General features: G+C 47.2%; 3 protein-coding genes across 4 annotated transcripts in view; 1 reads left to right on the forward strand and 2 right to left on the reverse strand.

Moving 5' to 3' along the window:
• The window catches only part of LOC146189984 (pyridoxal-dependent decarboxylase domain-containing protein 1), a 37031-nt gene extending 33857 nt beyond the window's left edge, over window positions 1–3174 (reverse strand). The window contains exons 1-2 of the mRNA XM_084604702.1: window positions 3016–3174; window positions 580–683 (exon numbers count right to left, since the gene is read on the reverse strand). Of these exons, the coding sequence (XP_084460828.1) occupies window positions 580–683; window positions 3016–3165 (254 nt within the window). The 5' untranslated portion in view covers window positions 3166–3174. The remainder of the gene's footprint in view (window positions 1–579; window positions 684–3015) is intronic.
• Window positions 3175–3454: 280 nt separating this feature from the next.
• LOC146189985 (major facilitator superfamily domain-containing protein 6-like protein A) lies at window positions 3455–19495 on the forward strand. The gene is made up of 2 exons (XM_084604704.1): window positions 3455–3844; window positions 16139–19495. Exon 2 carries the CDS (start codon window positions 16220–16222, stop codon window positions 18152–18154), a length of 1935 nt encoding a protein of 644 aa, XP_084460830.1. The 5' UTR covers window positions 3455–3844; window positions 16139–16219; the 3' UTR covers window positions 18155–19495.
• Window positions 19496–24045: 4550 nt separating this feature from the next.
• Window positions 24046–27939, reverse strand: part of LOC146189986 (mpv17-like protein) — a 35322-nt gene continuing 31428 nt past the window's right edge. For both annotated transcript variants that reach the window (XM_084604705.1, XM_084604706.1), the window contains exon 4: window positions 24046–27793. In XM_084604705.1, coding sequence (XP_084460831.1) covers window positions 27764–27793 — 30 coding nt within the window. In that variant the 3' untranslated portion in view covers window positions 24046–27763. The remainder of the gene's footprint in view (window positions 27794–27939) is intronic.

Genomic DNA, 27939 nt, shown 5'->3' on the forward strand with positions numbered 1-27939 from the left:
ACCCTGTTGCAGTGCAAAATGAATCTTGTTCCCTCTTTCATGGCCTTAATCAGAAAAATTTTTATGAGCAACCTTCTGCGTATGTTGTCAAGAGTTTTGAGCAGTCATCAATGCCGGCTCTGTTTTTCAAGGCCATAATTTCAACCTTGTTCTTGGTTATTTCAGAAAAAATAACAGCTGCTTTATAATAACCAGTCTGCTTGATAAATGTGTAGTTAACAAGATTTGCACCATTATCCATGGCATCACAAATTGGTCTGATACAACAAATACTCCTTACCCAGCATTTTACAAAGGTGCTTTAGTGCCGGGCAGAGGCCACCCTAAGTAAGGTTGATACAATTATCAACCCATCATGTTCAAAAACCACCAGAGTTGCCTTTATAGAAAATGTTCCCAATTTTTCTTTTATCTGTGCCGCTCGACCAGAAAAACACAACACCTCCAACACAATCAACGAAACTTAAACATGGGCCTTCATGGAACAGCCCTCTCAACAGCCTTCTCAACAGCCTAACAGCAAAAACAACCATATGACATGTACTTTCAGCCGAAAGAGAAATGGCAAAGATTGCTTACGTGCGAGAGGATTCCATCTGAGTGACGTTACCGGCTGCCATGGTAAGCAGTTCTTGCACTGGATCACTGCATCCTTCCAGATCAGTCTTGCCTCCTCTAAGGTCCTGATGATCACAGAAGAAAGACAAAAGGCAAAAAAAGCAAGTCTCACCTCACTGCCTTTTGCCACAGTCAACTGATGAGTACTAGTCTTTCTATGATAGATAATGCATATCTAATACTCCCGTCACACGGACAGTTGCAATCCTCATTGAACTCGATCTGCATTCAACTCAATGCAGATCGAGGTTGTCACACGGCAAATTTCAAGTGCAATCGAGCTCGAGCCTGTTTGACTTCCAGCTGCTTCCTCAATCGATCTTGAGATTTCAAGCACACTCGAAAGCTGTCGTCGACACCCTCGTAGCACACATGAGGAAAATTTCTCAATTCTCATTGAAAACGCCCGTGTAGCATGGGATGCTTCAATCCTTCTTGAAAACCTCAATGCAGATCGAGTTCAATGAGGATCGAAATTGACCGTGTGACAGAGGTATAAGCAACAAAAGAGCTTGCAAATACTAGGCATGGTTCTTTTCTGTGAAGCCATGCCAACTGCTCTTGCAAATCTACATCAGAGTCGTGGCTTGAAATGCTATGCAAACGTCCACCTGATATGCCATCAAGATGCTTCAATACAATACGTCCAGGCAAACAGTAAAGCCAAGAGTAACAAGACAAATGCAATCTTGGCAGCTTGTTTTGATACAATATCAGCCTTTAAAAAAGTAACAATGTGGAGACAAATCTGCCATCCAGTTTCAATGACAGTGTTTGGCAACCAATGTCAGAGCACACAGGTCTTCATATTGTCAGCCCATAATGATGACTGCATGAATAAAGTTATAAGGCCAGTGGCAGCAGCTGATAGATGGGGAAGGACAGGCAGTGCTCTGTGATATCTTTTTTGTAAATCATCACATCATGCAAACAGAAATAGAATCACAAGGCTGCAATTCCATAAGGGCTTGAGGTACAGAAATGAGGTGAAAGAGAACCTTGGCTCCTTGGAAAGAGAAAAATGGCTCCCAGCAATTGTTCTGCTAACTAATTTATTTATTTATTTATTTATTTATTTATTTATTTATTTATTTATTTATTTATTTATTTATGCATTTATTCATGTGAAGCTAAAGCCAAAAAATAAAGATATGCCAACCACTGAAATGAGCTTTCAGACAAGCAATATACAAGGCAGTTCATCCAAGCAACGCAAGAAACAACACAATGCAAATATCTTCTAAGGCATCCAAGTCCACTGACACTGCATTTCAGCCGCGCTACTTGCAGGTGTGTTCCCAGGTCGTTATGCAACCAACCCAAATTGAGAACACTAATACCTGATGGTTTGAACTTAAGGCAAGAATGTGTATTTCCTGCAACTTCACGTAAGGAACGTCCGTAAAGCGTGCGGGTTCAGCAAGTCGCACAATTTAGAAGCTTCATTCAAACGCGGCAACCCGAAAACGTTACGTCTGAGCTAGCCGCCTGCCATTGAAAAATACGCTCTCCAATCATGCAGCTACAGCAGGCGACTGCAAAAACGGAGGCCTTTTATGCACGAATAAAAATGCCATCCAGCAGGCTGTAAATTAAACGATGAGGACGTCACATAAATCACGCTTGCGACGAAAGCTCCGCGGCCAACTGCTGCTAGCGCGTCAAGCTGCATAGAGTACAGCGCCGAAAAAAAAAATCTTGGTTTCGTTTTCGGGGTTCTTCACTTGCGCGTCGTAACAAAAAGTCGCGACGGAGTTTGCAGCACTGCGCGTGCCTTACAAGGAGATTTGTACAAATCATCAGCCACAAATGATGCAAAGCTGCCACGAATCTTCGCAATCATTGAACGAAGCGACAACGAGCAGACGGGCGAGCGCATATTTTGCTTAACCTAAAGCTGCATGCCGGCGCCTGTGTCGCGACAGTACACCGTGCCACAACGATCGCTTTGTAAGCAGAGAAGAGCGCGCGAGCACACGTGCAAAACCAGGCGAAGGCCACCCAGGACTAAGGAGGGTCATGACGAGCTGAAAAGAGCAACGCGTAACCCGAAAACAAGCTGTTTGCATACGCCACGACACGCGCAAAACCAGAAAGAGGCGTGTTCGGTTGCGGAAGCGCATCGGGCCAAAAGAAAACATATATAATAAATACGCACAGCTAAACACCGAATGATCAGACAAAACCAACGCCTGCTTGCACGTCGGTCCTCCGAGGCGTAGACTGCTGCTCGCAGCAAACAGGGCAGAAGTCACTATTTCAAAGGATATCGCAAGCCGCATTCGGACGCGTAAAATAGAACGCCGCTGACAACCCCACCGCCGATCGTGGGATACAAAACGTGCCGTTTTCGGATTAGAAGGTTGAACCCAAAAACAAATTAGACGTCTCACTCACGTCGCCCATGTCCGGCTCGTGCGATTTGGCCGCGTCTTGGGTGCCGCCGCCTGAAGAAGAATCGGCCGAAGCGACGTTAGGAGCTACGACGACACGATCGCCGCTGCTGTCCGCCATTGCTACCCCCGAGACACGCTGGCACGCTGGCATCCGAGACGTCACTTCCGATGTCAACTTCCGTCGCTCTGGTTGTCGTGGAAACGATGGAGGAAGCGGTGAACGGTGAACCTGATTCCATTTTAGTGCACCTACTTAGACCGATCCGAAACAAATTGTCCCACCGATAAATTGTTTTCTGACTTCAAAAGAGCACAAAACAATGCATTTAAGTCAGGTAGAGCTCAATACCGACTATGAGGCTAGAAACTTACAAAGTTTTTTTCATGTTTTTATATCTTTTTTAACGCAAGGAAATGAGGCCTATAAGCTAGTAGTGGCAGGTCTATCCTTATTTAGGAGCCACCAGCGAGTCTTTTTTTTATATATATTTCTTTATTCACCTTTCCGCTCGTATCAACCGCAGGAGACGTCGATGTTCCGAGATGCCAGCTGTGGTGGGCGCGTACTACAGTGCGGTGTACGCGGCAAGTGCCGTGCCTAGCTTTTGCCGCAGCCGTTAGCTCTTCGCGAAATCGTGACTGCTGGCAGTCTAGTGTTTACCGGGGCCTGGCGCTTTCTTCCTTTCTTTCCTGGCGGCTCGCGTGTTTCTGTAGGCTGCGCGAACATGGTGCTCGTTCCGGTGGACAGAACTGCGCGCTGCTGCTACGCACTTCATCGCTGTGGCGCTCCTGCTGACGGAAACGTCGAAGAAGCGACTGCACCTTCGACGGTGAGTACGGTTTTAGTATTCATTAACTGCAGTTTGGATACATCGAAGGCTCTTAACAGTTCACACCAACATATTCACGTGACCAAAGCGTTCCTCAGAGAGCGAGCTATCTCGATCTTCGCTCAAGCGACTTTTCAAATTCCGGTTGTTCTGCGGCGTCTTCTGATGCTGTCAAAGTGCCGCTTATGGTATGATTGGAAGTGATCACGGAGACGATAAGGCAGTTCATTTCCAGCTGTTGTACCCGTTTTCTGTGTTTTAGCTGGTTTTAGCTAAGGCTGGCAGCGATACCGGTGTTTGACGCTGGCTCTCAGCATTCCACCCATCGCATTCGCCGAAGCCAGTGCAGCATATGCTCGTACACACGTGTGCTGATCGTTGCCCGTTCGCTGCCCGTTTGTTTCGTTTTGTGTTTCACTCGTCTGTTTCACAATTGTTTGTAAATTTCCGAGCCTTGTGTACGGCGTGCTATTCCTGTCGCGTATGAGGTAGGTAGTTTATACATAAAGACGATAAACACATTGTGTACTGTGTGGCACCAGACAGAGAGAGCTGCGCGAAAGTAAGCAGGAGCACCTTCGTTTAAACATTTTTAAGAATTGAAATGGGCCTCGGGCGAAAAGCTACGATAGCTTGAGAGATGCCCAAGGCCCAGTGAAGGCAGAGCAACAAGAAGTCAGGTCAAGGCGAACATACGTATATAACATGAAAATTATGAAGCACAGAAAAAGCACAAATATACAAGTGAAACAGCAAATTAAAAACTACCACAGTAAATTAACTGCCAACAATCATGTAACAGTATGCACGCAACATGGTAAAACGTAATGGAACGAAGTGGCTATTCTTATGATAATGTTCAAGGCAAGGAGCGGAAAGTAGTGCGGAATTGATGAAATATAGCTTAAAGTCCCTAATTGAGGCGGTAAAGATGTTTGGGTTCTGTATGCAATAATGATTTAGTATGCATGCAAAGTAAAACGAATGCTCTGGTTATCGTGCAACGTCTTCGCTCCGTTCGAGGAACGTCCCATATAGTTGTTTCCTTCTGGTGTGAAAGGGTTTTTCGTAAGGCTTAAGTCCAGCAATACTCCTCAAGAAGTCGGTTAAGCATTGAGGTGACAATTTAAGGCAGTGAAGTAAACGATACTCAAACATGGTATGCACACAATGAATCCTATATTGCGGAAATAATGTTTCTGTGTGGGCAGTGTAATATGCACGAGCAATCAGTCTAATGGCCTTCTTGATTTGTTTTGCATGTTGTACCCCAAACGAGATGACAGTATACTTTATGTGTGATTGAATTATAGCGTGGTAAATAAGGAGCTTATGCTTTGGGGAAAATTCGTTCCGAAGTCTCGAGAGGAAGCCAACAGATCAAGTAAGCTTGCTTTCAGTATACATTATATAGTCAGCCCCTTCATGGATCACTGCCTTGTCGTGGCGGAGGGGCTTGTGAAACTCGATGAAGTCGTGAGCTCTGCTGTGTAGGGCCACCCAAGATAGACAGGTCACGGCAGAGAGTTCTGACAAAATGTGATTCACTGGAGAAGGTAATGGCAACCCACTCCAGTATTTCCTGCCAAGAAAACCCTATGGCCAGTCACAATACCATTATCGATATGGCGCCGGAAGATGAGCCCCCCAGGTTGGAAGGCGTCCCACATGTTACTGGGGATGAACAAAGGGCGATTCCTAGTAGCTCCAGGACGAATGAAGCGGCTGGGCTAAAGCCAAAAGGGCGCTCAGTTGTGGATGTGTCGGGAAGCGACCGGAAAGTCCGATGTTGCAAGGAGATATATCACATAGCAACATGGAATGTAAGATCTATGACGCAAGGTAAACTGGATATCGTCAAGCGAGAAATGGACAGATTGAACATTGATATCTTGGGTATCAGCGAGCTCAAGTGGACCGGAATGGGAGAATTTAACTCCGGCGACCATTATGTATTTTATTGTGGGCACGAATCCAAGAGACGGATTGGGGTCGCTCTCATAGTAAACAGAAGAATGGGCAAAGCAGTGCTAGGGTACAACCCCCAAAACGACCGAATGATTTCACTTCGGATCCAAGGTCACCCTTTCAACATAACAGTTATCCAAGTCTATGCACCGACCACTGCTGCTGAAGAAGCTGACGTTGAGAGATTTTATGCGGACCTACAATGCCTTTTAGACCGCACCCCATCATCAGACGTCGTTTTTCTCATAGGAGACTGGAATGCTAAGGTCGGGAGTGAAGAAATATCCGGAATTACAGGCAAGTTCGGTCTTGGTGAGCCAAATGAAGCTGGGCAGAGGCTAGTAGAGTTCTGTCAAGAAAACAACCTGACCATAGCGAATACTCATTTTCAACAGCACAAGAGGCGCCTGTACACATGGATTTCACCGGACGGTCTGTACAGGAATCAGATCGATTATATTATTTGCCGGCAGAGATGGAGAAGCGCTATACAAGCAGTAAAAACAAGGCCTGGGGCCGATTGTGGCACCGATCATCAGCTTCTTGTTGCCAAAATTAAGCTTCGATTGAGGAAAACGCAGAAAACTAGAAGGCCTTTCAGGTATGATCTGGATCAGATTCTATTAGAATATGCTGTGGAAGTGAGGAATCGATTTCAAGAATTAGATCTAGGAGACAAAGAGCCCGAAGAGATGTGGACTGATGTTCGTGATATAATACAAGAAGTTGCTACTAAGGTAGTTCCAAAGCAAAAGAAATGCAAAAAAGCAAACTGGTTATCTGAAGAGGCTTTGCAAATAGCTGAGGAAAGGAGGATGGCAAAAGGTATGGGGGAAAGAGAAAGATACAAGGTTCTCAATGCGGATTTTCAGAAAATAGCAAGGAGAGATAAGAATGCCTTCCTGAACATACAGTGTCAAGCAGTTGAGGACAACAGCCAATTAAGGAACACAAGAGCTCTGTATAAGACAATCAAAGATATCAAAGGAAGCTTCTGTGCTAAGCTGGGCGTGATAAAGGACAAACGAGGCAAGGACCTCACTGAAGCCTCAGAGATAAAGAAGAGGTGGCAGGAATACACAGAAGAACTGTACAAGAAGGACCCGGATGTGCAAACCCAACATAGGACGGTTGTGATTACTGATCTCGAGCCGGGCATCCTGAAGAGTGAAGTTGAATGGGCCTTAGCCAGCCTTGCTAAGAACAAAGCTAGCGGAATTGATGGTATTCCAGCTGAGTTGCTTCAAAGCCTCAACCACGACGCTGTTAACACACTGCATACATTATGTCAAAAGATTTGGACAACCCTGCAGTGGCCACAGGATTGGAGGAGGTCAGTTTACATCCCCATTCCAAAGAAAGGCAGTGCCAAATATTGTTCCAACTACCGCACGATCGCGCTTATTTCGCATGCTAGCAAGGTGATGTTAAAAATCCTGCAAGGTAGGCTGCAGCAGTATGTGGATCGGGAGCTTCCGGACGTGCAAGCTGGGTTTCGCAAAGGCAGAGGAACTAGATACCAAATTGCCAACCTTCGCTGGATCATGGAAAAAGCAAGAGAGTTCCAGAAACCCATTTACTTCTGCTTTATTGATTATGCGAAAGCGTTTGACTGCGTAGATCACAGCAGATTGTGGCAAGCTCTCCAAGAGATGGGAGTTCCAATTCACCTCATCTGTCTCCTCAGGAACCTTTATGAAGGGCAAGAGGCCACAGTCAGAACTGGGCATGGTCTTACTGATTGGTTTCCGATTGAGAAAGGGGTGAGGCAAGGCTGCATACTGTCGCCCTGCCTATTTAACCTATATGCAGAGTGCATCATGAGAAAGGCCGGTCTGGACGAGTTTTCAGCTGGAGTGAAGATTGCTGGAAAACGTATCAACAACCTTAGATATGCGGATGATACCACTTTAATGGCAGAAAGTGAAGTGGAACTCAAGAGACTTCTGATGCGCGTACAAGAAGAGAGTGAAAAGTTTGGGCTTAAACTGAACATTAAAAAGACGAAGATCATGGCGTCTTGCCCTATCAAGTCCTGGATCATCAATGGACAAGAAGTGGAAGCTGTGACAGATTTTCTGTTCTTGGGCGCCAAGATTACCTCGGAAGGAGACTGCAGCCATGATATTAGGAGACGCCTGCTTCTGGGAAAGAGAGCAATGGTTAGCCTTGACCGCCTAGTAAAGAGCAGAGACATTAGTCTGCCAACCAAGATCCGTATAACCCGTGCTATGGTCTTTCCAGTTGTGATGTATGGATGCGAGAGTTGGACTGTGAAAAAGGCTGACCGCCGAAGAATTGCCGCGTTTAAATTGTGGTGCTGGCGAAGACTCTTAAGAGTTCCTTGGACTGCCAGAAGATCAAATCAGTCGATATTGTCGACCATAAACCCTGACTGCTCATTGGAGGGTCAAATTCTAAAGTTAAAACTCAGCTACTTTGGTCATCTGATGAGAAGAGAGGAGTCGCTGGAGAAAGATTTGATGTTGGGAAAGGTTGAGGGTCGCCGGAGAAGGGGTAGGCAGCGAACGCGATGGTTAGATGGCATTCTCGAGGCATTGCAGATGAAGCTATGTGATGTTAAGAAGATAGTGAGAGACCGGAAAGCGTGGCGTGACATGGTCCATAGGGTCACGAAGAGTCGGACACGACTGAACGCCTGAACTGAACTGAACTGAACTATATAGTCAGACCACCTCATGTGAGAGTCGAATACAACACCGAGCGATTCGAACTTGTCTACAGTTTCAATAATGTTATTATCTAGATGCGGAATATTGTTTACAGTAATATCCAGGCTAAGGGGCCGAAAAAAGATGGCCTTGGTCTTGTTAGAGTTAACTACCAGAGTTAAGGCCAGTGACCACTGTCAAGGTCACGAGATTTAGAGGTCATACTTTTGTTTTAAACCTGGTGGTCGCCCTGTGACTTTGAGGCATAGTCACGGAGGCCACCAAGTGGCCCGTGACCATTGTCAAGGTCAAGGTCAGGAGATTTATAACAATTCTGTGTTAACCTGGTGGTCGCCATGTGACTGGGGCCGCGTTTACATGAAGGCGACAGTAGCGCTTCGTATCGCATCGCATTTAGTAGCGCCTCACGGTGATGCGATGCTACAGCGTTTACATGTAGCGCATCATCTCTAGCGTGGTGGGGGCGGAACGCGGTGTCGCCAATTGAGATTGAGAGGGGTAAGTCGACTTACCCCTCTTAATCCAACCATGCTTGGCGCATTAATGCGATGCGCTTTCCTAGCGCATTACCCCTGTTTACATGAATGCGATGCGCTAGGAACCGGTTGGGATGCGATGCGCTAGCTGTCGCATTCATGTAAACGCGGCTTGGGGCAGTCACCTAGGCCACCAAGTGGCCCGTGACCACTGTCAAGGTCACGAGGTCACGAGCTAGTTTTAGAGGTCAAACTTCTGTGTTGATCCTGGTGGTCGCCATGTGACTTGGGGCAGTCACGTAGTCGACCAAATAACCCGTGACCTCTGTCATGGTCAAGGTCACGTGAGGGGACGTCAGTGTGACGTGGAAGTAGAAGGCGCTAGAAGGGCGATGCGTGTATAAATAGGAGCCCCCGGGCTCCTGCCTAGGTAGGTCTCCCCTGATGGGGCTGGGACAGGTAGGTCACCGCCGTTTTCGGCGGGGGCTAGCCTGTCCGAATTTTTATCTGTTGTAGGCCGTCATTGCACCCGCCACCGCTTCGGTGGTTGACGACGGCTGTTGTTGCTGCGCGCGTCTTTCTCTCCCTCTTCCTTTTCTTTGTTCTCTATTTTCTCTTCTGTCTGCACGAGGCAGCGGAGGTGGCTCAGCTACAGAGCCAGCAGGCCCGTGCGATTTCTTTTCCTTCTTCCTACAGCCACAACGCCAACACATCTGCCTAGCTAGGTTACAACAATGCGCGAGATGGAGGAGGAAGAACACCCTGCTAAAGTAGCACGTCGGAATGCGAAGAAGGCACGCCCGAATGAGGCCCTGAAAAGTCGTCATGCTGAATAGACCGATGGAGAACGGTCTTTACGTTTGGAAAAACTCACAATGTGTTCAATCCAAGCTTGACAATGAGCGTAGCCATGTACAAGGGTAGTCAAAAGTTCCCAGGCCACAGGGTCTGCTTCTGAGCAGTATATTCAGGCAGCTACAATGTCCCCAAACCTCAAACTGTCTGGAGGTTAGAAGTTTTATTCAAACCTCTGAGATCATCGATAGCTTTAATGGGAACTCAAGTGCTAGAATATGGTAACGAGAAGCAGAACCTGTGGACTGGGAACTTTTGACTCGCCGTGTACATGAACTCAAGGGCTAGAATATGGTAACGAGAAGCAGAACCTGTGGACTGGGAACTTTTGACTCGCCCTATACATGAACTCAAGTGCTAGAATATGGTAACGAGAAGCAGAACCTGTGGACTGGGAACTTTTGACTCGCCTTGTACATGAACTCAAGTGCTAGAATATGGTAACGAGAAGCAGAACCTGTGGACTGGGAACTTTTGACTCGCCCTGTACATGAACTAAAGTGCTAGAATATGGTAACGAGAAGCACAACCTGTGGACTGGGAACTTTTGACTCGCCCTGTACATGAACTAAAGTGCTAGAATATGGTAACGAGAAGCAGAACCTGTGGACTGGGAACTTTTGACTCGCCCTGTACATGAACTAAAATATGGTAACGAGAAGCAGAACCTGTGGACTGGGAACTTCTGACTCGCCCTGTACATGAAGCTGCCGCTTCCATCCAGGGTTAACCAAAGTTAAACCACCAGCCACTTTTTTTTTTTTAATTCCTCTTCTTGAGGCATGCTACCTTTAGTTTTCCGGTGAATTAAAACGACACAGAAATTATTATATCGCTGTATTCCATCTGTCACTTGGCCTAGACTTCGACGTCACCGCCATCGCTTGGCTGTTGAAACCGAAACAGGTGGGAAAAGAAATTCGATTATACATTATTCAGCGATAGTAGGCGAATATCACGTATTGGTCCGTGTAGAGTAATACCTTACGCATCGTTAAATTGTATAAAACATGAACCTAAAATTAGGTTTCTATACTCCTTTAAAGGCGCCGAAAAATCATGCACAAAACCACACACACACACACGGGACAGAGCGCCTGTGTGCGTGTGCGTGCGTGCGTGCGTGCGTGCGTGTGTGTGTGTGTGTGTGTGTGTGTGTGTGTGTGTGTGTGTGTGTGTGTGTGTGTGTGTGTGTGTGTGTGTGTGTGTGTGTGTGTGTGTGTGTGTGTGTGTGTGTGTGTGTGTGTGTGTGTGTGTGTGTGTGTGTGTGTGTGTGTGTGTGTGTGTGTGTGTGTGTGTGTGTGTGTGTTCGGCGCCTTTAAATTCGCCATGGTGTGACTGCTGTTGAATCTCTCGTTATAACGCAGGAAACGGCACGAGATTATACCTTCTACTTCTCTCCAGCAGTCTAGCGACTGGGACCATAACAGGTGGCAGGCGCCTTCCCGTAACCCGACTGGCTATGCATAACCTGAAAGTCGGCTTGCTTTTCTCTGTGTAACCAAATCGTCTGGCGGATTATCATTACCGCTCACCTGGCCCATTAACCCCGTTTACGTGAATGTTATCACATGCTGAGTACACCTACTGCAGGGCATATATGCCATTTTCTATATCTATATGATGCCGCAGACTTCCTATATGAAACAAAAAATAACCTAAATGAAGAAGCGAATCATGTTATACTTTTACGTGAATAAATAATAAATAAATTGGTTCACAGGAAGGGAAAGGCGCAGTAACTGTCACACTTGCTCTGTGGACACCCGAACCGCGCCGTAGGGGAAGGGAGGAGGGTGGGAATGAAAGTGGAAAAAAAAAATTAGACAACAAGGTTATTTCTTTCAATCTTAGGTTGAACTTTTCTATGTATTAAAATGTTAACTGTGTTAAAGCCCAGCATTATAGTACACACTTTTTTTACTTTTTGTCTGGCCTTTCCTGTTAAGCGCTACAAAGCTCAAAGCATATTAGCATATATTGTAAACCTGGCGCGCGTGACACTGGCATCTAAATTTACGCCTCCGACTTCAGCCCGTATATATAGCTGCTGCGGCAGCTGCACCAGTTGGCAGCGACGTTGCTAGCGTTCTGTCGTGCTGGCGTGTTAGCTTTGAGCGACAGTCGTTTCCGTTGCTCGTTCGATGTATGCGAAGGAAAGAGGAGGCGCCGTGCGCGACCGCTGTGGGAGGGCAGCTCGCTTCCCCACATTTCTTTCTGTCCCCGTTTAACGCAGGAATGCCTTGAATGGCTACGTTCTCAGGACTCTTATTCGAGGATGTTTTTTTCCGTCCATCAGTTCGCCAATGCGACAAAAAGGTTTGAAGAGCAGGCACGCCCTAGCAAATGTGTTCGCCCAAGCGATTGCTGCACAAATGCCCCCCCAATGCTCCGTAATGTGGCATGGAGGGCCCGTACAAGCATTTGCTCATGTAATAAGGTAGCTTTCAATTAGTAGCACATCAGGAATAAAGCGCTATAAAAATTTAGCTGTGGTTTAGCTAGTCGTTAAACCTGGAATTACGCGAGAGCTATCTGCATGGCTACGCTTAGTTTCGGCTTCAAAGTAAAGACATGGATTTTGCACACAGTAATTTACTCTATGGTGTCAGCTTTATTTATGCCATGGGGGCACTTTGGGCAACGCGTGCGATGAGGCGAAAGCGTCTAGCACCTCTTTCTCACCTTTTCTCTCTATATATATATTGCGGACACGCAATGGCTGATATAGTGAGTGCGGCAGACAGCAGCGCTCACTTAAAGGCGTACTTACCACGCTCTAAGGGTCTCATTCCTGCTTCTGTGCTTGTATCCTCGTATGGCGTGTTTGATGTGTCTGCCGAAGAGCCAGATATTTTGCACTTTTTCAGTGTAGCGAAATTTAATTTGAGGTGTCTACTAGAGTAATAATAATTAGTTCACGGAAAGAGAAATACGCAGTATTTGTCACAATTGTTTCTGTGGGCACCTGAACCGCGCCGTAAGGGAAGAAGGGCGATGTAGTTTTGCTCATTCTGAAATTTTGTTGTTGTTGTGGCTGTAGCTGAAGAAGGAAGAGAAAATGCACGGGCCTGCTACTGGCTCGAGCTGAGCCACCTTTGCTGCCTCGTGTGGTCAGAAGAGAGAAAGTAGAGAAGAAAGGGAAATAAGAGGGAGAGAAAGACGCGCGCCGCAACAACAGCCGTCATCCACCACCGAAGCAGTGGCGGGTGCAATGACGGCCTACAACAGATAAAAATTCGGACAGGCTAGCCCCCGCCGCCAGCAGCGCTGACCTACCGTCCCAGCCCCGTAGGGCCAGGAACAGCCACCGTTCACCACCTCTCCCTACGGAACCAGCGCGTAGTAAAAACATTTGTTGACGCATGCGCTTTTCCAGCAGCAACGCATTATGTAGCCACCTGGAGATGAACCACGAAAGTTTGCTTAGTGTCAACGGATTCTTGTACCGAAGTTCCCGTGTTCGATCCCGACCGCCGGCGGCTGCGTTTCGATGGAGGAGAAATTGAGCAGCGTCCATGTGCTGTGCGATGTCAGTGCACGTTAGAGAACCCCAGGTGGTTGAAATTTGCGGACTCCTCCACTACGGCGTCTTTCATAGCCTGAGTCGCTCTGGGACGTTAAACCCTCAAACCAAACCTGCAGGCTCTTTGTGCGCTGACATCGGACACTGCATGGTCGCCTTCCTTTCCACCCGCCCTCCATCGAAAAGTGGCACCGCGGCGGGTCAGGTGCATCGTGTCGGTAATGTTCACAGCGTTGCTAAAAAATAGATCTCATTTCGTACACAAAAAAGCGCAAGACGGTATGCTTTACTGAGTACAAAATTCATTTCCTTCGAAAGAAAAGAAAGTTTATAAACTGCATCGTACGAGGGAAAATTTATTCGCTATACTAATGCACAATATCGTCGAGAGATGGCCAGTGACTATTTTTTCACCTTCTGGTGCTTCCTCTGCTGTTGCATTCGAGCACGCGTTCGTAGCCTCCCGCGCAGGTGCAATTGTATGCTGTCGCAAGTGATTGTACTTACCGCGTTCCTCCTTTCGAGTGTGACAGATTTAGTCCCTCTTCATAGCTTGTTGCGTTCATAAAATGAATATATGTTTGTGCCATGTCAGTTATCGTTGTTGTTGAAGGAAGAAGAAAAAGAAAATGCAAGGGCCTGCTACTGGCTCTGTAGCTGAGCCACTTCCGCTGCCTCGTGCGGACAGGAGAGCTTTTCGGTGGAGGCGAAAAGCAAGGCGTCCGTGTGCTGTGCGATGTCAGTGCACGTTAAAGAACCCCAGGTGGTCGAAATTTCCGGAGTCCTCCACTACGGCGTCTCTCATAGCCTGAGTTGCTTTGGGACGTTAAACCCCACAAACCAACCAACCAGAAAATAGAGAAGAAAAATTAAACATGGCTTAGCTCTCCTATGCCTGGATATAGACCCTCTTGACTATCAGGTTCAGCAGGCGGCAGTTATGGCAGCGCCCCCCCCCCCCTCCTCTGATATTTCTCGCGGACAAAGCCAACGCCTCTTAGGAGGCGTTGACATCTCGACGACGCAAGATTTTCACCATGAGCCCTCAAAAAGTGCTTTCGCCTTAAAAAATAAAAACATGCGCAGCTTGCTACGCATTGTCTTCAACAACGACGCAGCTGCTATCATAATTTCCGCAGTGTGATTATAGAGCTTATTCACGTGACGTCATTGTTGCTTCACTGGCAACCATGGCACGCACAACGCAACATGGGAGAGGGAGAAAGAAAGAGAGAGAGGGCCTACGGCATATCAGGGTACGGCGTCGGTGAAATCCGAGCTCTGGTTGGACGGCGTTCCGAACGGCGTCTTAAATATCCGACAAATGAGTGGCACGCAGCAGGGAGGACGCTGGTAGACTGGCGCCGACGCGTCGGAAGCATGCTTTTAGTTTCGAACCGCCCAACGTTATGGCGTCTCCGCAAAACAGGGTTGCCACAACGGCCGCCCGCTAAACCTGATAGTAAATAGGGTCTATACCTTGTGCAGCAGCAACGCTCAGGCTTACGCATTTCTCTATTGCAGATTCTGCAATTCCGGAATGATTTTTGTGCATTGGGCGCACTATGAATGTTGTCACTGATGATATACAACTTAAGGTGGATAGAGACCCAATCAAGCCCTTTCATGCTTTTTGTTTGTGTCTGCTGGCAGCCTTTATTGTTAAGCTTGATCGTGTTTCATAGCAAAAGTAAAAATCATAATTATGCCTCACCGAGATGAAAAACCGTCAAGGAAACAAAAGCACAAAGAACAAAACCTCCTTCCTACCTGAAGATAAAGGCAAAATAATTGGTCAGTTCAGTAACCCCCTCTCTTCTATTTACGCTCGCCGTGACCTCTCGGTAGCAGCCCTTGAAATTCCTTCATCGATTTAAGGCTAAATGGCTTCAGAGTCAAAATGTCCAGATTTCAGATGAGTCGTGAATCGAAGTGTGTGAATGAGCCCAGATTGTCATCAGTGAGCAAAAATGAGTCGTGGGGCTGAATGAGTCCAGATGAGTCGTGAGTCGAGATGATCGAGTGAGTCCAAATGAATCATGAGTCAGTGAGTCGTGAATGAGCCCAGATGAGTCGCGAGACGAAGTGGGTCGTGAGTCGGAGTCAGTCTAATTGAAATAAGTTCATGAATTCAGTGAGCCCGCGCGCGTGAGTCTAAGTGTGTTGGTCGAAATTCTGTGGTGCTCACTGCCGAGGTATGGGGCTCGACGAGGTTGTGCATTTCTGGGGTTTGTGCACGCGTCAAAAGTAGTGAACCAGTGCCTCAAAACTTAAATTGCAGTACTTAATCCAACAATGTCGGTGTCTCGCCGCGCTCCTGGCTTCGGTTTTTTTTTTTTCTTTCTTTCTTTCTTTCTTGTGACCACTTACAATCTGAGCCCCGTAATCAGTAAGCTACGACTTGCATGTAAGTTATACGCTGACTTTTTTTGTCGGTTGCAACCGAATTTCGCAATTGAATGTGCCATAATTTTACGAATTTTTTTTTTTTTCTTAAACCGAAAACTCCCACCCCTATTTTTGTACTGCTCAGTAAGATATTTAGGTCGCATTTTTCGAGGTAAGTTAACGAAGGCAGCTTCTGGAGTATAAAAGTCAAAAGCGTTAGACGCATTTTACCGGGACGAGCCGCATGCAGCTGCTACGTGCCGGCGGACTAAATAAAAAAAAAGCAAAATATCCCTTCGTGTGACATGAGCATTACCGAACATGGCAGTATACGAGAATTTGACGAGTGCAACGTATGAGTGCTTGTATATGTGCTTTTCATTTGCAGCTGTAGCCGCGGGCAGCTCCTGGTAGCAGAGAGACCTTCATCGGAGACGCGTCAGTATACTGGCGCCCGTCTGCGCAAGCCATGAGCGTATACAACGTGCGGTCGGCCCAGACTGTGGCCACTGCTTTTTTCAGCTTGGACGCAGCGGCGAGGGCCTGTCTGGACCCTTTCGTGCCCGTCTTCATGCGCCACCATGGCCTGAATCCCCTGCAGACCGGCACCATCCTCTCCGTGGCCGCCATCTTATCCGGGCTGTTCGTTCCCGCCGCGCTGTGGATCCCGAAATGGCGTCGAAACAGCTGGCGAGCCGTGCTCCTCGCCAGCAGTGTTGTGGCCATTGTGTGCTTTATGTCTGTGCTCGCGATTCCGCCAACCTCTGGCGGAAGCGAGTGGGTGTCTCCGTGCGTGGCCGATACCCGCGAGTCGCACGCTAGCATCTTCGAATCGCCCAGTGACGTCGCCCCGGAACTTATACCTGGTGGAAACGTCGACGGTCAGGACGTTCCCGGCGAGGTGTCCGTTAGCGGTAAGGCGGCTCAAGAGGGCGCAAAGAACGGCACACCGCAGCCAATGCTGCCTAAAACGTACGAGCAACTGCCGACGGCCGTGCCTCAAGTTGCTCCGCTAGCCGATCTTCCGCCCTTCAAAGCGGTGTCTGATGAAAGACATTCGAGAGTACGTAGGGAGGCGACAGTACCGCAGCAAGAGGAGACGGTGTCTACGATGCCAGCAAAGTCAGCTATACATTCTGGAAACGCATCGGCTTCTCATCTAATCAACTCTCTCTCAAACGTAACTACGCTCCCCGTCGAAGTCATACCCGTCAAGGACAAGAAGGGCATGCCTCCGGTAGCGGCGAACCAGGCATGCCAAGGAGAGCAGACCAGCCCAGACTGCCTGGTAAACCACGCGGACGAAGGTGACGCCGGATCGCAGAGCACCGACCCGCCCTTCGAGAACACCGCTCTACTGCTGCTCCTCGCGTCCGCCGTCGTCTTAGGGAGCTCCACGTTCGCCCTGGCCAAGTTCGTGGCTGACGAGTCGTACTTTGGCTTCTTGGACGAGATCGACGCCACAGAGAAATCCCGGAGCCACGAGACGTACGCGGCAGTCATTACTGCCCTGGTTCTGGGCGCCGTCGCCATATTGGCGGCACAGACACCCTGCCTTCCGCTGCCCACGTGGGGGTACCAGGAGGTGTACTTGGCGGCGTTTGGAACGCTCGTCTTCGCGTCGCTTCCTCTAGCAGCTTTTTTTCCCGAGCCGCACCAGCCGCTGCGTCGCCAGGCGACATCGGGAGGTTTTCGCGGGGTCGGCACCGCGCTCAAGAACGTGGAGGGAGGTCTCGTCATGGGAGGTCTCTTCTTTCTGGGACTTCTGGCTGGTCTGGAACAGACCTTCTTCATGTGGCATCTTGAAGAGACCGGCAAGAAAGTCGAGCTGGGCGTCGTCCTTATGGCGAGGGCCGTCTCGAACGTCGCTTCTATGTTCCTCCTCTGCGCCGGTGGCTTGCCGAGTCGTCTGTTGGCCTGGCTCGCCTTCGGGATCATCTGCGTGTCGGCCCGATGCGCCTGCTACGTACAGTCCGGCTGGGAACTGGCGGCTGTGGCCCAACTCCTGTCGCCGCCTTCCTCTGTGCTACTGTGGGTCGCCTGCGAGCGCTGGGCGCGCCGTTCGTCGACGAGATTGAGCACCGAGCGTGGCCTGCTGATCGCCATGAGGTGCTGCCACAACGGCCTCGGCTTCTGTGTAGGTGCGCTGTCCGGTGGTGGTGTGGCCGCGTGGCTTGGCGTTCGCTCCACGCTAGGCGTGGGTGCCGTTGTGGGGCTCATCGGAGGACTAGCCATGCTGGCCGCGAGCCGGTTCGTGGCGACCCAGCCGCCCAGTTACGACCGTTTACTCTGGGACCCGACGAGCCCGAATTCGGACAGTGAGTCCGATGACGAGTCCAAGACTGGCGGTGACGCTGGTGTGTCCACACCGGCAGTCTTGCCGACTTCCCCGGTGGCATCGTGATTGCATTCAGTGGATTTCACGATCAGCGCTAGCCGACATTTTTCGATGCAGTGAGCGTGGGATGCATTGTCAACGTGTGTTATGTGCATTTACAAGACTGGCGCAGGATTTGCAAGTAGCGCGAGCATTCAAGACAGCTTCACAGTGTGCTGAAGTAAAGCGCGTGCTTTATAGTCGTTGCACTTCATATTTGAACAAGTTCTTTGACTTTTCCACTTTGTTGCACCAGTGTGTGAAATTCAAGAAGTTTCATGGGGTCGATTTGAGATGTGAGCTACCTCGATGCCAGATAATTTCTGCCATAGAGTGATCTCGTAGCCTCTTCATGTGGTTTGTGAAATATGTTGTACATTCCCAAAGCCAGGCTACTGTAGCTAAGCAAATGTCTTAGTGTTTTATTTTTTTTTTCTTCTTGACTTGATAAAGACATCATAAAAGTGAAGCATTTATACCTGCTGTAAGGCTGCCAAAACAAGAACACGCTTTTCAAATATTTTTAAGAATTCAGTTGTTACCTTTGCCGAGAACAATGGCAGCTGTTTTGATGCTGTCCCGTAGTTGTTCATGCCTAAAAGCCACAGTATTTGTGTTCATTGAGGCATTGATTCTTCGAATGTGTGTCGTTTGTGATATGTTCTTTTGAGGTCTCTATGTGACTCGGGCATTCATATGCATAGATTTGTGGCCCGATCTTTTTTCTCGCGGGTTTTTAGCCTTTAATTTAAAGTCTGTAGTGGTGCTTGTAGCATAATAAGCATATCATCTCTGTAAGCCAGTGTCCTCACAGCAGCCCAAGGTTAAGCTAACCTGTGTGAAGGGGGCTTTTTGGTTTGGCCCACAAAGACTGGCTTTGCACAAGTATTGTGGAACGGTTAGCATTTGGTTAGGTTTTGTCTTGACCATAGAATGCCTGTTCAGCCAAATAATTCTGAACAAATATGTTTTGCTGTAAAACTTGCAGTGTTAAACTTCACTTCTGTTCAGCTGTGGCTCCATTTAAAGCAGTGAATTGTGGATGCAGGCAAGTGACCCATTATGCAGTACTTATTGTGGGCTACTCAATCACGTGAACATAGTCATGACAGCTTGCAGCTAGAAATAGTGTAGAACAAGAAAAAGCCAAGATAAGTTCCTACGGAAAGCATCATTCCAGGGAAACATGTAAGTGCCTTTTCACAGAGCTTCTTGCCGTGCACGAGCTGTTTATTTCATAAACCCTTCTCTAGTCAAGTCTAGTTTCCCCTATTTTCTGTAGCATTATAGTACCTGCACAAAGTACTTTATAGCATTGTTGCCAACTAACCGTGAGTTTGTAGAATAAAGAATTGCATAATACCAAAAGGAACTCTGCTTATGTTTGAATACGCTGCTAGCAGGAGTGGTAACACGGTAGCATTTCTGTTGTGTTCAATGCGTTCATTTTACGTTATACAGCGCAATCATAATGTAATTTTGTATTGTCCCTGGTGACATGAAAGGCAAGGTTTCAAGCTGAAAATTTATTGAATAATTCACAACCGCGCCGGCGGGCATGCTGAGCTAAACTGCATGAAAGGCAACGCAGTTTGATAACACCTTTCTTACCTTGCCGTTGTTAAAACTGCGCCAGAACAGCCGGCTGGCCGCGAGGCTCTCTACGAGCGGTGCAGTTAAGGCATCGTCGGCACAGTCAGCTTAAACTGCTTGAAATGTAGTTCGGCCAAAAAAAATATATATATCCAGTGATGAACGTAGCCTCCCACTCGCGGAGATGCATAAGCATGCCAAAATTTGGGGATGATCGCCCAAAATTAGTAAGTCACTACTAATTTGGCCATATTCGATTAGACAGTAATGAAGCTGAAATTTGGACGAATTCCGGGGGACCAAGGGAGCCAGATATTGGGTGGCCCATCTAAATTTGGAAGTCACCAATGCGTTGACCGTACTCAAATTATTCTAGACACTAATTTTGGTTAATTTCGGACGAAGACAAGTTTCGGAGGTCCAGGAGGGGCCAAATATTGGGGATGCATCACTAATTCGCCATGCTGACTACTGTGCCAGAGTACCGCGTTCGATACCGATCGCCGGCGGCTGCATTTCGATGGAGGCGAAATGGAGAGGCGTCCGCGTGCTGTGCGATGTCGGTGCACGTAAAGAACCCCGGATGGTCGAAATTTCCGGAGTCCTCCACTACGGCGTCTGGCATTGGCTTTGAAACATTAAACCCTGCAAAAACCAAACCAAATTGGTCAAATCAAATTTTGGGTGTGCGTACAGGTACGTTTTGCGGACGCTTTTTGCAACGTGGGCCTACAGATGCTCATGCATTTAACGTTTCGCACATTGCCGTCGTTCGAAACAGCAGTAGTTCCACGTCGAAAGCCGAAGGGCAAAAGTTTAGGGTTTCAACGCTGCTGAACCTAATGTGAAGCGAAAGCTGCTGTGGATCCAGAGTACCCGGCTGCGAAACCGACCGCCGGCAGCTGCGTTTCGATGGAGGCGAAACGGAGAGGCGTCCGCGTGCAGTGCGATGTCAGTGCACGTTTAAGGTCCCCAGGTGGTCGAAATTACTCCGTTGTAGACAGAATCCACTTTCATGCCCTGCGCATGCGGATGCCGGCAGACGCTTTCCTGCTCCACTCCGTCAACTCTCTGCGGGGTCGCGAGCATAACCAGTGCAGCGCGTCGGCTCCCGAGCCTGACGAGGAGAAACGCCGGAGTAGCAGAAGGAGAGAGATATCGCTACAATTTTTTTTTTATTCAGGGGCTTTACGTAGTGCAGGTCTGAGCCACTTAGCAGGAAACGATATTTAAGGAAACGGGCATGAAATTAAATTAGCAACCGGGATTCGTCGCTTCGGTGGTGAAATTAGCTAGCGCTCTGCTTTTAAACGTAATTGACAGCATTTCGAATTCCACCATTACTTGCACACAACTCTTTTGTGGAGTGAGCCGTTACGCAAAGCGCAGCTAGTACCCCGAATCGTCGCGCGGCTGCAGTCCGTCCGAGCGTGCAGGAATTGGCCCACATGACGCCACTCGTGGTGGATTAAAAGTGGACAACATTGGATTAGATTACAGTAGGCTGGACTAATTTAGATTACGTACGGTAGATTGCATTGAGTTTCCTTGGCGGCCGCTTTAATCCTGTGCAATTCCTGTCCATCAGAACCCAGGAACTTCGCCTTTTAAGTTATACTGCGCAGACATTTTTGACCTTTAGTGAAATCACGAAAAATGCATTCAGGACGCGCGAATATCTAAAACTGCAGCATTTATTTTATATATTTTTGTGCGGGATGCCGCTACTTTCTGGGTTTTTTACACGCGCCGCAGAGGGGGGCGTGCGTGACGTACGTTTCACAGCGACACCGCCGTGCCGGAGTGGCACGCCTGTGGCTTCCGAGCTGGCGGCGTGAAGATGCTAGAAATCGACATCATTAGCGTAGAGGTGGAAAAAGTCAAGAGAATAAATAGAAGAAAAAAAGGGAGGAGGGCAGATACGGGCGAATTTGAAGCTAAAAATAGAAAAGAGATAAATATAATTCTTTTAATTTTTTGGCTAGGCGGCGCAAGCTGCCGTCCGATACAAAGGGCAGAGCCACTATCATCCATCCATCCATCCGTGGCATCGCTAACGTCGAATATTAAGATATCGAGATGATCACGCCGCCTATCGGGCGACGAACAGTAAAATGAGCTGGTGGAGTCGCATCTCGGCGAAGCGTGTGCACCCAGCAAAATAATAGCTGTTCACATTATGATTTACATTCATATGCGTCGGACAAGATTTTGTGAAATTGAAACCATCAAAGAACCGCAGTCATTCACCGTTTCATCCGCTGAAAATCAGCAGCTACGTCGAGATAGGGGTCACAAAGGTTGAGATTTTTACACGGCCTAGAGCAGAGTGACTGCTCGAAATCTAAAAGCAGGGGCTCAATACCATTAGCAAACATTAATGAAGCAATTTTTATCTGGTACTTTCTAATATATTGTCACGCGCCTTCGTAGAACGTCGACGGAAGATGAAGAAGAGCGGTCGGGTAGATCGGTGAAGAAGGAAGAAGAGCAAGGGCAAAGGAACGTTTGTACTCTTCGCCGCAGTCCTGTTTGTACCGATCCCTGTAAATAAACCCCCCGTGCGTACAAAGCACGTAACAATATGTACATACCTGTCATACTTGCGTACATTGCCGGATCTGTAGCACTTCCCCTTGTGGCATGGACCTTGTGAGAGAATTGTTATCGTTTCTATATGCAAATGGAAACGCCGCGGTTGCACTTTGATCGTATAGACCTCTGCTCAGTTTTCGTTATATCTACGTATGCTGGTATGAAATTTGCAGCAAGCGACCTATTTATTTTTCTGCTATATCGAGTACGCATATGTGCTGCCTGCGGGAAGTTTGGTCATTTATTTCAAATTCAGAATAAGGAACACTATTCTGTTTGCAATTTAGTTTCATTCCGCGTCGCATCTCAATGTGAATTTCCGTCCGAGGCTATTTCAGTACAAATGCTCAAAATAATTAGAATTCTCCCGAAGTATCACTTCACAAGGAGAATGCAGATATTACAAACGTTTGTGCACATTTATCCTTCATTTTCTAAGTGATTGCATACATTCAAATGTGCTAGAGAGACCGAGAGCGCATTTTGTATCACACACCATGTCGTTTTTATGGGTGACATGCAATTTTCATGTATTTCAGGTCCTCTCCCTGGGAAGGCTTGACTGCCATCCTTCGTGCACTTTCTAGGGTTTACGTACGGCTGAAAATGAGGCAGACCGAGGTGAAGAAGATGGCTGCACAATATCAAAGAAAACTGAGTGGTTTAGGGTGAGCCTCAGTCCGCAAGCTAACGTTTCGACAAGAGGACTTATCTTCGCCTAGGCGCAAAGGCGAAGACATGGTCTCTTGTCGAAACGTTGGCTGGCAGATTGCGGATCCCCATAAACCCGTGCTCCTATATTTAATATATATATATATATATATATATATATATATATATGCGCTGAGGATTTGCAACGCAGCCAGGTCACTTTGCAATTGCTGTGGGCGAAATAGTTCCGGCAGAAAAACAGACCCCAAAGGCTTTTCTCTAAGGCTACCATACACAGCTTGAGAAGAAAATGGTATTTTTGCACTTCCTTCCCCTTCACTGGTCCGGCAGCTGTGTGGGTAGGATACGAGTAAAAAATGCTCTAGCTAGGCACATGCAACTACAGAAATAATTGGTGGTAATAAGGTTTGTTGTCTCTGCCGCCGTAGCAGGCAGACGGGTGAGCAGGTGAGCTGGACGCGGAGGCAGGGAAAGGCGTGACGTCACAGTTTCCAAGCAGCAGTAGTTCCAGGCGCCGCCGCAAGGTGCACCAGTTCAAGGAAAATAAAAGCGATTTCTGCCGACTGCTTGCAAGAAACGATGTGATTTTAGTCGTTTAGGAACGCCGGCTTTCAGTAAAGTATAAAAGCAGATCACCTGAAATTTGATACATTGTTCTTTTTAGCCATTCGGTTCAGGGGCGAGTTATGAGAAAGGCAGTTCCGTCCCCTCCCCACTTCGAGTGAGAAATTTTACGCGGCAAAATTTTGCCGACTCTCGTGAGACCCAGTTGTTGAAGAAAGTACGACCTCCAAAATTTCGACGCATTTTCTTTGAGCTAGGGTTTCCGGGACCGGCGGGACTTTGTAACCGTCGACAAATGCTTAACAGTGACACGTCCATCTCGTCTTTCCGTTGTAATCCTCGTGAGTTGGTGCTGCTGTTCCATGCATTCCGTACGATCCCCTGCTAAACGGAGGTGTCTCTTAAACGCATCGTCAAGCTGCACTTCTATAGAATGCTTGAATGTTGACTGCTGCCATACTGCGCGTGAATGATCGCACTCAAAAAAGTACGAATGATGCGAGAAGAAACATTTTATTCAGTCTTGGATACATGAAGCCGACAAGTGCAGATGACCATAAAGAATTCCGCACCCTTTCACCCATTATCAGCGAAGAAAAAACCACTGCTGCGTCATGTCGTCACAGTTACTTCTCACGTTGCGCCAAACCATGTAACATGCTGTTTCGTCACATCACGTGACTCCTGTCTAGCGTCATGGTGCTAGCGCCATGACGCATACGTGATGCCATCTGATCTGGCCAAGGAGTTTTATATATCCTCCTTGGATCTGGCGCTGCGGCTCAATGACGTTACTTCATTTCCGGTTACTCTTTAACGTTGCCGAAAGACCTCCTCGATGCAGAGTTCATTGTAAAATGCGCAGTCGACAATGAATAACGAGTTCTCCTAAAACATTTAGATCACCTTTAAGGCACAGTCCATAAGATACCTAAAAACAGGTTTACCGTCGAAAAGTCGAGTGGTGGCAAAGCCTGTTTATTTCATTTGTTTTTCAGATGCACATGCTCAATTTTTAAAGGCAGTGTAAAAATAAGCGCCTCGAACGTTGCCGAAAGACCTCCTCGATGCAGAGTTCATTGTAAAATGCGCAGTCGACAATGAATAACGAGTTCTCCTAAAACATTTAGATCACCTTTAAGGCACAGTCCATAAGATACCTAAAAACAGTTTTACCGTCGAAAAGTCCAGTGGTGGCAAAGCCTGTTTATTTCATTTGTTTTTCAGATGCACATGCTCAATTTTTAAAGGCAGTGTAAAAATAAGCGCCTTCGAGGGTGACGTAGTCAACTATATTCTACAGATCAAAATTTTGTGCGAAAATGTTTCAATCACAGGCTCAATCTTTTGTGTCGGCAAGAATACACTGCCAAAAAAGCAGTTTTTAACAATACACTTCATATATGTATTCTCCTTAAAGAGAGCTCTATCAAAACGCTCGCAATACACCCCCTAAAAGAATGGGAGAGATTTGCCAGTTAGTCCCTTTTGTAGTACTCCATAATGGGAGTAAGTACATCGAAGGGGAGTTTGTAAAAAGGTATTACTTTTTGCGCGATTATGTTTTCTGTGTATGGCCCGCATAAATACTGAGTGTTTTGCGTTAACACGGTCGACGCTTATTATGCGTTTTCCATTTTTAGTCCCAGCACTAGAAGAAGATACATGTAGGTTGTAGTGACCTCATGGAAGAAAACGGTATACAGGTAGCAGAGTAGAGCTACGGGTCCATCTAGTGACAACGAAAGAAACTGATAGGTACGGAATACTGACGGACCACTGGCCCACGTTTCGACGTTCAAACTCGGCCCACTAAGTCGCTACCTAACGTGAATTTACGAGTGCCTAACTAGTGCTGGGAGTAAATTGCGCATTGCGCATAAATGAGGTACATATACCTATCTCCGTCACGCCACACAAGGGGAAAAGCTAGAACGACGAAATGTGGTTTACGCCGCTGTCTGTGACAGCACACATTTCAAAATGAAACGCGAACGTCAAGATTTCGCAATAGTTGTTTCTTCCCTCATTTGTCAATAGCTGATTGATTTTCCCTCTTTCTTGAGCGAATATTATAAGCGTTATGATGATAGAGCGTTCCTTTATTGCACAACAGTGGCAAGTTCGCGTGCGAGATTTCTTGTCCGTTCACTCGCTTCTCGCTAGCAACAGAGAAAACTTAGTTATTTGTCTTGTACAAAGTGAGCATCACAATGAAAAGTGTAAATAGTCATATGTCTCGGAGAAAGCGCGCATGATGCCTATCTGTACGCGTCACGTTAATAAAGACTACATATAGACTGTTCTGCAAATTTATCGGAACCTTTTTGAAAAATGATCCTGCCTCAACTGGAAGCACGTTTGCGGTCAAACTGCTCAGAAACCTTGCGCATTGTTGATTCTTTTGTTGTCTAGTAAGTCTTACAGTGAGGCTTACCTCGTTTGGCGGAGCATTATGTGAAAGCAGAACCGTCAGTGACAAGACTAAAGAAGCGGAATACAAGAACGCCTATTTTCCGGCGAGTGCAGCCATAGCGGCATCTAGCGGCATTACGAAAACGTGCCACGCTTGCCAGAGCGCTTTAGAACCGCGGCGCTTTCATCCAGCGACACCAGATGGCGCCACAACTGCACTTTGCATTTAATAAATAGAATGATGGTATAGTCAACCAATCTTAAACAATAATTAAGATATAGGGAGAAAATGAGCATGATAGCTACTGCTACCACCTTGTTTCAAAGGGGACGCTCCTAAATTCCATCCTTCCATTCATCCAGCCGGAATTCGGCGTTGGCATCTTTTACTTACAGTTCTGGTTTTTCAGCATGCGTGGCAAAACCAAGTAAGTACCATGGTCAAACCTAATACGTAACAAAAGGGGAACAACGCGCAAGCTTTGCGCGCGGCTCCAGCGCAAACGAGCCTCCGTTTGAGGCTTGAGAATGTTTCAAAACGGTTCCAATAAAGTTGCAGAACACTGCACATGTTTGCTATCTCGTTACCGCGCTTTGTGCGGTCTCGTAGTGCGCATTATTGCCGTAAAAATACCCCTGCGCTCGCTAGCAGTAAAGGCAAACAGGTAACAATGCAAAGCATTCAGCAGTACTCGAGCGAAAAGTTCATCTAAACAGTGTACACTCAAGGCACTATAAAGGCTTAAGTTGGACAAGGCACTATAGAGCGAACGTACCTTACAGGGCGTCGTTGCTAGCTAAAAGCATAAACTCTGGCATGCAGTCAGCTTTCCTGGTATATATCATACAGAGTGTTAACTATATATATCGCTATAACCTCAATTTCTATTAGCCTTAAGGCAGCCCTCATTTTTCACTGCCCTAACTTTCCTCTTTGACTCTGTAAGAAAGAGTTTACATTGCACGAATTCGGCGTGTGCTACACAGTTCCGCATAATGCAGTCAATCGATTTTGGAGCCCTTTAAAAATCTTCACTTGCAGTAATTATTCATTTTCCATTGCGGATGAAGTAAGACCTTATTATGCGGTGCTCAAAATGTGAACGCAATCCACATCTGTATGCTAATCATTTACATACATTTCTTAGCTCTTTACAGGCACGACACCACAAAGTTGAAAAAATATGCGGCCAAAATCTGACAGCGCTGAATCACCTTTAAAGAAAAAACTTCACGCCACATCTAGCGTAACTATTCATAATCATCATAAACTGTAGTGTCAACATACAATTGTGCAAGGCTTTTCTCCGGATAGCAATATGAAGTAGAGAAAAACAAGTCTCCGAGGTCCTAACCTCAAAAGGAAATTGCTAAATAACATGATTAACTCCGCAGAGTTCTAAAGAGGAAACAAATCTTCAGGTCAAGGAGGTAACATGCCCTGAAAAGCATCGCTGGCTGCAGCGCTGCGGCACTTGTATAGTACAGCGGCTCACTGAGCCTACAAGCATGTACTTTGAGCGTACGAAATAAAACTACCCGCTGCAATGCACACTCAGGCACTGTTCAAATATTGGTCCAGGAAAGGCATTAAGCAGTGAGTGGACGTCTTGGTTGATACCGTCGACCATAGGCACAGAAGCCGATTCTTATGCTCTCTTCTACTTCCCACAGCCGCCTCGGACCAAGGGGTAGCTTTCTGCTTTCGAGAACGATGACGTCACGCCCGAATCGGCCCGCGTGAGGTCGTCAGAAGCGATGACAATGTCCTGGTGCGAACGCCGCTCCAAGGCTCCACTAGGCATCCTCCTTTTGCGTCTTAATCGTCTGCACGGAAGGGAAAATAAATTGAGAAGCTCATGGACTAAGACATGGAATACATGAGACATTATAAACATATACTATAAGACCTGAGCCGCTCCCGATTAAAGGTAATTTGGTCACAGCATACGCGATGCCGACATATTGGCCAG

This window comes from Amblyomma maculatum, chromosome 5 (genome assembly GCF_055883805.1).
Source record: "Amblyomma maculatum isolate TAMU_Amacu chromosome 5, ASM5588380v1, whole genome shotgun sequence".
NCBI classification, from domain to species: Eukaryota; Metazoa; Arthropoda; class Arachnida; order Ixodida; family Ixodidae; genus Amblyomma; species Amblyomma maculatum.